At 36.3% G+C, this 8,414-nt stretch overlaps 1 protein-coding gene across 14 annotated transcripts in view; it reads right to left on the bottom strand.

Moving 5' to 3' along the window:
• Window positions 1-405: 405 nt before the first annotated feature.
• LOC120429813 (sodium/calcium exchanger 3) overlaps window positions 406-8,414 on the bottom strand; it is a 164,339-nt gene continuing 156,330 nt past the window's right edge. For all 14 annotated transcript variants that reach the window (XM_052706752.1, XM_052706753.1, XM_052706745.1 and 11 more), the window contains one exon: window positions 406-6,828. In XM_052706752.1, coding sequence (XP_052562712.1) covers window positions 6,784-6,828 — 45 coding nt within the window. In that variant the 3' untranslated portion in view covers window positions 406-6,783. The remainder of the gene's footprint in view (window positions 6,829-8,414) is intronic.

The raw sequence follows: 8,414 nt of genomic DNA, 5'->3' as shown, positions 1-8,414 counted from the left end.
TATTTAACTTAAGATATAAAGTTATTTGGTATAAATAAAAGGATTTAGTAAAATTTCAATAATTTTAGTTACTTTAACGAACCTTAACCGATTTGGCTCAAAATTGGCACAGTTACTATTTTAACTAAAAAATCGAGTCAGAAGGTAACCCTGAAGTCGATTTTTTGAATTGTCACTCTAATATAGCTTAATTACAATTTAAATCCTGATTAGAAGAAGGGATTAAATTTTAATTGAAGAATCAGTTTTTGTAAATGTTTTCCATTTAATGAAAAATGTGTTTAATATTGCATAAAATATTGTTACTCAATATTAAAAAAACCGTTTTGTATGATTTACTAAAATATTCAGAAAATAAAAAAAACCCTTTTTGAAAATAAAAAAATATCGTGGTTTTACTCCATCTTTCCCCTCAGGGCTACCAAATTTGTTTCCACCGGGTGTCACGCTGTCACACAGTTGAGTTGATTCGTTTGCGCTCAAAACTGATGGCAAAACTTTGTACCATAGTAGTTCCACGCGCTGTCGGTCTAATAAAATCATGGAACTAGACCCAATGAGGAGTTTGGAGCGAACCGGAGAAAGGCTGTCCAAAACTTTTGGCGCTACTTTGCAGAGTGGATTTGACGGGGATTTGGACTATGTAGTTGGAATAGTAATTCGGTTTTCGGTTGGCATAGATGTCCCAAGTGTTTTGTTCTGAATCAATTGGTTCTATTTTGTGAATATATTTTACAAATTAAAAAAAAATAAAGGTTGTTTCTAAGATTCGAATCCAGAAATAAATGGAAATTAGTCAGTTTTAAGATCAATATGACCAGTGAACTTGGAAGCCAGAATTGCACTAAGCGTTAGTTGAGGTGGATAATTTAATTCCATAGTTTAAGTTGGAAAGTTGGAGCAAATGGTACAGCAGCTCTAATTGAATGTATTTAATTGTAACAATAAGTGAAACAAATGGACACACTTTTAAACTTTGATCGTCAACGCTAGCGCAATGATTGTTAGTTAAGTTTTCTAGTGAAGAGATGTATCATATATTTTTGTGTTTTTCTAACATCTGTTGTGTAGTTAAAATGCAAAACACTCCAAAAATAAAGCTCCAAAGCCATTCAAATAATAAAAAAAATCATTGCTTTCGAACTCTATGGCTATCCTGTAAACTACACATTGATAGTCCATTTGTATCAATGACCACTTGAGAAACAATTCAATTATTATGAAAATTAAAACCTCCCCCTCCACCCGCAGCACCAAATCTCAGCCTCCCAGTGCCGGGTGCATTCCAACACATTCCCGAGCACAAACGAATCCATCAATCTACCCCTATGAGACTGTCGAGTTCTTGAAGTCGCCAAACCATTGTAAATCGACATGGTTTCAGCAGGTGACCCATAAATTCTGCCCATCTTCCCCAGCCGGGATTAGAACTCACAGTCTCCAAAGTCGATTGTGAAACTGGGTGATAAATTTGCAATCCTGCCGCAGGCTCTCCAGCAAACCGAGAATGGATCACCACGGGTAGGCCCCTCCGGAAGGTGATTGACGGCAAATGATCGTCGTGAAATGAACGTAATAATTTTATTCTCCCATGCCTGGGCTGAGCCTTTTTCTTAATGGGAAAACGCCCGGATGTATGCACCAAACTGTGTGCAAACCGGAAAATTAAATTAGATTTTATTTGCGCTTTGTCCTTCGCCTCGACATGCTCTACTATCGATGATTTTGGGAGTACCACTTGGAAAAGCTAGATGCCATTGTTCTATGCTACCCACCACGCAGCAGTAGCAAGAGATTCGTCACGGAAGATGGCAGTGGGCTGCGAATGGTATACTTTTAGGCAAATTAAACTTTTACGAGTGTCGCCTTGAGCAAAGTGAGGCTCGCCTCGTTTCGCCGTTCCATCAGAGGCAGTGGAGTTGGATCATCGTGAAGCTTTCGGGCCCAAATGGGTTTATAAATTAGAATTAAATGCGGGAAGGCTTTGCCGAGAAAATTGCATTTAAATGCCGAATATTTAGCACCACAGACAAAATTACATCAAGGATGATAACTGGGACGGTCTCAGGGTTCCGTGGTGAAAACCAAAATCAACGCGTTTCAAGATTCAAGACAGCCGCCTATTGGCAGGCTGTTTCGAGTGTGTTTTCCGCAAACAGTTTCGTTTACGCTGACCGAGAGCAGCCGTTTATTTATAGTTTGTAGAACTCAGCTCTTCCGGTGGAACTAGATGGGCATCATCTTTGCCTGTTGATTTGTTGCTTTTGTTAGTGATTTATCGTTGGTCTATGATGTTTATTTTTTGTTGTTAAAAAACATGCTATTCTCAATTTCAAACAATTTTATATGACTTTTCGGAAGGCTTGTGTAGGTTGTTTCTTTGCCAATTTCATGAGCATGATTGTGATTTCATTCTTTTATATTTGAACAGCTTGAATAAGTAAAAAAAATATTTCAATTTTTTATGCAATTTTGATAGTTTCAAAAATTGGTATTTTTTCCGTGTACCCGTCATCAGGGGTGACATTGGGTCTTGGGGTGAGATTTGGTCATACAAATTTCAAAATTTTAAGTGAATTTCGGGTATAAATTGCATGGAATCATCTTAAACAACCATGCGCACCCACGATTATTTGTAGAAAGTCGCAAAAATTAGAAGGTGCGCAAGATGATTCCATACCATTTATAACCGATCAGGGGTGACATTGGGTCTGGAGGGTTAGATTGGGTCATACAAATTTTCGCATTTTTGTATGACCCAATCTCACCCCTCAGACCCAATGTCACCCCTGATGACGGTAATAACAATGTTATTTATTGGCAGTGAATTTATTAAAATTCAATTCTGTCGATTGGAGCGTGTTCAGGTTGGGCTCCCCCTATTCATAGCTTAACGGAACAGAAGCTTTTGCTGACATCATCTTCAAAAATGTTGAGTTGTGATAATGATGAGTATTTCTTCCTTATGTTTTTTGTTTTTGATTCAAAAATAAATTTGGCAACTTTTTATTGGTTTTATTTTGATGTTTCCTTAATTAGAGTAGTTCTGAAGTTTTTGCATGTTTTTGTGCGATTTTGAATTGTTTTCTTTTTGTTTGAATGAACCTTTTAATAACACTGACCTACAAAAAATTACAAAAATGACTGCGCAGGCTCAACTTGTGGGGAAGCATGAAGTTTAGGGTCCCCAGAAACACGTTCACTTTGAGTTTTTCAAAAATAGGGTACGTTATCCATTAGTGGACCCCTTTCCTATAGTGGACCCTCTGAAGGGTTTTTAATGGAAAATTCAATAAAATCACAATTTCAAGCGTGTTGTTGTCTACAAATCTTTTATTTGGCATGTTCAGCATCATTAAGAACAATGATGACTGACATTGAATTGTCCTTTTCACCAAAATAAGTGTTTTGAGTTCGACATCTGAAATCAGCCATGGCCACTAGCATTTTCACAACAAAACTGCATTTATATTTTATGATTGAATTAACCATCCAATCATTTTTTGACTGATTATTTAACTTCAGCAAGTCGAAATAATGTAAGTTTAAGGATATTTACTAAAATAAAGCGAAGAAATGCAATTTTCTAGCAAAAATTATGGGGGTCCAATATAGGACAACGAAAATCCAAACTTTTCCAAAAGTGGACCCCTGTTAATTAAACCTTCAAAAATTATGAAAACTGTGTATTCAAGCAAAAGTTTCTCTAAAACATACAATAAATGCTTGTTGTTATCAACCTAAACGCATATTTTTTTCAATTATGAGTATAATTATAGCTGTTTTCATGTTAAAAGTACCAATAATGCTGAAGCCGTAAGAATTTATAATTAATCAAAACTATAGTTAATTGTACTTAACTGAAGCACCATTATTGCAGTTTGAAATGATATTTTATAATAATAAATCAACAACAAAACATTCTTTTTCCAATAAACATGCGTGGTTTTATCAGCAACTGTAAACAATTCTATTGTTTAGTATCGGTCAACCATTTATGTAATTAATATGGAAAAATTTGCATCAGGATTACTTTTTTTAAATTATTTTTATGTTTACAGTGGTTTTTGAGACGTTTTCTCTGATCTTTTTCGGAAATAAATGTGTTTAAATGTCTGTTTGGTTTTTTGTTGTTTAAAGCCAAATTTGTTAACAAAAAATATTTGTTTATGATGAAAAGTGAGCAAAATACATCTTTTATTCATTATATCTATCATTAGACCTACACCATGCATCAAAACATCAAATATCGGTTAAATTTGGTATAAAAATAACAGTTTGCCTATAGTGGACCCGGGTCCACAATCGGATTATGGACCCGGGTCCACTATAGGAAAAGGGGGTCCACAACAGGCAAAAAAAACTTTTTTTTCAATTGGCTATTTTTCTGCTCAAAAACAAATAACTGATGAAAAAAATAGTCAAAACTGTTCGAAAGACTTCAGTTTTCATTGTTTTGTACAAAGGGTTATGAAAAAGTGCTTAAAATATTGAAAATTTGTGAAAAATGTGCTTCGGCTCTACTAGGGGGTCCACTAATGGTTAAAATACCCTATTAAGACAGGGCCGAATGATTTTTCTCCAAAGTTTGTATGGCGAATTAGGGCGGTTCGTCACTGTTGCTTGCAAGCAAAAATTGCATGCAATATTTGGGTGAAGCGACAGCACTAGTTCTCCATACAAATTTTGGAGAAAAACAATTCAGCCCTGTCAAAATATTTTTGAAAAATTCAAAATGCACGTGTTTCTGGGACCCCAAACTTCATGCTTCCCCTCGAGTTGAGCCTGCGCAGAAATTTTGTTATTCGGTGTAATATATACCAAATCGATCTTAGAATTTTTGGATCTTTGGTTCCAAAATTCCATATTTTCAAAAGCTTTTAAATTGTCTAATTTAATAAAAAAGTACGATCAATAAACTTTATTTTGTTTGCAGATAGATTGCAATCCATTATACATGTTTTTCCACAAACTGAATCTATTTTTATAAAAAAAACAGTGTTTTCCCCCTGCTATTAGTCCGTAAACGAATTAATGAGATTTTTAATATAATTTTAATAAACTAAGTGAAAAACAACCGTCACCGTGGCATAATGGTTGGGCTTCTGCCTCGAAAGCAGAAGGTTCAGGGATCAAATCCCGGTCGGTTCCCTTGAAATTTAGAATCACGAATTGAACTTTGAATATGAACCAAAAAACCTTGAAGAATCAGGTGGGATTCGAACTCACATCTTTGGAATGATGGTCTGGGACGCTAACCAGTCGGCCATCAACAGAACTGAATTGATCCATAGTGGCGAAATAATGTCACAAGGTATAACATATCAAACCATTATATAACTACTAACACCGTCTCAAAAAACAGCCCAGGGCCATCTCATATGCTCATGAACTGGACGAGGGAGTCGTGGATTGTCTGGCCCGAATCATCTGCATTACCGATCTATGTCTGTACAATTACAGAAGACATCGTTAGCCAGAGAAAGGTATTTGCTTCAAAGGTTCTTGAGATATATGGTGGTTACTAACCGAACCGTTTCAGTTGAAATATACTGTGGTCATGGCCAAGTCCTGCAAAGACGGGGGTTCAAATACATACATACATAATTTTAATAAACTAAGTAAAAAAATTGTCTACATAGTTTAACAGAAAAAAAGATTCGATAGAGGGTTCTCATAATTTTTTTTGCAGAAGATTGCAGAGATTGTTTTTATCAATTTTGAAATCAATTCAATAAATTGACAGCTTGCATTTCTGAAGAAAGGATAATTTTCTAAAAGTTGCATTATGCTTTATGTATTGTGTAGTTCTACATACTTTATACCAAAAATGGAATCACGCGCATTTGATCAACTTCATCGCCCTCCTGCGGAGCCGAGGGACAGCCGAATTGCAGATCATTGCGCGCGTCCCACCATAATTGCTGAGCTTGTCTGTCGGGCACGGTTGATTCTTGGTCCGGAGTACGTGCCCCACATAGCCTGAAGGCACCAGGCTAAAGATAAACCTGGGCTCGCTTTATTAAGTCCTCGTTCCGTCGTTGAAGGACAGACATTCCGTTACCACCTCACCCAGATGATGATGTTGATGAAGAAATCGTTCTCGCTGAAGCTGAAGCTGGGGTTGATTGACTGGACCCTGGGACGGCCACCGGAGTCGAGAGAAAGTGGGAGATGCCCAGCAGAGATGAGCTTATTGAATTTTAGTTCATGACGCTCCCACGCAAACCATTTTCCTTTTTAGCTATCCTTGCCCTGTTTGATGAGCTTTCCCTTTCTGATGAGGGCTTTCTCTTTCGTTTAGCCTTTATTTTCGTTTGCCTTCAATTCAGGGTTGAAGAAACAGCGGGGAGCTTTTGGCTTTGGAAAGTTTAAGAGTACGAGTGAATGTCCGGAAGTCGATAAGGGAAAACCAATGCCGGTCAGTAAATCTGGTCAACCAGGAGGGGTTCGGGATAGAATTTCTTTTTTCAGAGTTGTTGAGAAAAGGACGGCTCATGAAGGATTCACCTAGATTTTTTTTTTAAATAAAGTATAACTGGGTCGAGAACAATATATCCAGTTCCAAGATTGAAGGAAAAGTATTTTAGAATGAAAGATTATTAAAAAAAATCTTTGGAACATTTGAATTAAAAAAAAATAGCTTTAAAAATATTGTCAATCAAATGTCTTAAATATTGTTCATGGTCGGTTTCAAAATTATCATGTAATATTTACCAAATAAACCAAACTCCCTGATCACACTGCACCAAGACAACACCATCTAGCAATACTAGCGCCACGTCACTGCTGGTTTGCGATCCACCAAACAAAAAAGATTATGCTTACCTGAAAAAAATAGAAAGAAAGATTAAGAATAATTACAGTTAATAAATGTTGGGTCTTTTGCTGTCACCCTAGGTTCACTGTAATTTCCACGAAACATACTAGGCATTATGCGACCGACCGTGTGACCCAGATGTGGGACTCCTAAATTATCGGGTTTCGAAGGTACTAAGCGCACTGGGAAAAGGGTGTCACCCTGGTGGGCTTAATAGCCAAGCCCCAAGAGAGGGAACTTTTCTTATTGGCTCAACGGGACGGAGAACAATGGCCAAGAAGGTCAGGTTCACCGGGTTTTATTTTTCCTCAGCGGTAGCAAGTTTTCAAGCATTTGATGGCTTGTCGTCGACAGGGAGGCGTCCCGGTGAGAAGAAACTTGAAATTAGTTTTATTTACTTTGAGTTGCAACTTTTCTGGAAAGTGTGGTCGACGGTTACACAAAAATTAATGTTAGACAGAATGTGGCGAAAGTAGATGGCAAATTTGTTTGACTACATTTTTAACATAATTTTATAAATATTTTTTAATTCAAAGAAACTTTCCTTTGAGTAGTATCAACCATGCGCCTCCATGAAAGACAAATTCAAAAATTAAGAGCGAGTTTTTCACCAATGTGTAACAGGTCGTATCGACTTTCAGCGTTTGTTTGTCTATACATGAGATGAACTCATGCCAAATATGAGCCCTCTACGACAAAGGGAAGTGGGGTAAAACGGGCTTTGAAGTTTGAGGTCGAAAAAACATAAAAAATCTTAAAATTGCTCGCATTTCCGTAAAACTTCATCAATTCCAACTCTCTAAGATGCATTCGAAAGGTCTTTTGAAGCACTTCAAAATGTGCCATAGACATCCAGGATTGTTTTAATTTTTTCTCATAGCTTTTGCAAATTACTGTTAAAAATTGATTTTTAAAACCTTAATATCTTTTTGCAACAGCCTCCAACACTCACACTCCCATAGGTCAAAAGATTGGTAATTTCATAGACTATAAGCCTAAGGAAATAACTTTTTGGCCAATCGCAGTTTTTCTCATAGTTTTTCGATTTTTCTATTACAAACATTTTACAACGTTAGTTTTTGCCCTGTAGGCCGCCATTGCGGCACTTTTTTGTCTCAATTTTGTCATATTCGGAATCCTCGGACAATTTCACGTAAGTTAGAAGTATTGGAGTTGTAAATTTGATTGGAAAAAATGCCATTTAGAATGAATTAAAATATTTTTTAACATTTTGTCGGATTAGGGGTAAAACAGATATTCGCCTACTTGATACAGCATTTGACGTATTGATCACAGGGTAAATAAGATCTATTATTTTTTTCAAAATTTTTTTATTCAATTATTTTTTAAATCAAATTTACAACTCCAACACTTCTAATTTACGTGAAATTGTCCGAGGATTCCGAATATGAATATGGCGGCCTACAGGGCAAAAACTAACGTTGTAAAATGTTTGTAATAGAAAAATCGAAAAACTATGAGAAAAACTGCGATTGGCCAAAAAGTTATTTCCTTAGGCTCATAGTCTATGAAATTACCAATCTTTTGACCTATGGGAGTATGGGTGTTGGAGGCTGTTGCAAAAAGATATTAA

This window comes from Culex pipiens, chromosome 1, assembly GCF_016801865.2.
Source record: "Culex pipiens pallens isolate TS chromosome 1, TS_CPP_V2, whole genome shotgun sequence".
Taxonomy (NCBI): domain Eukaryota; kingdom Metazoa; phylum Arthropoda; class Insecta; order Diptera; family Culicidae; genus Culex; species Culex pipiens.
This window is presented reverse-complemented; position numbering and strand designations above follow the sequence as displayed.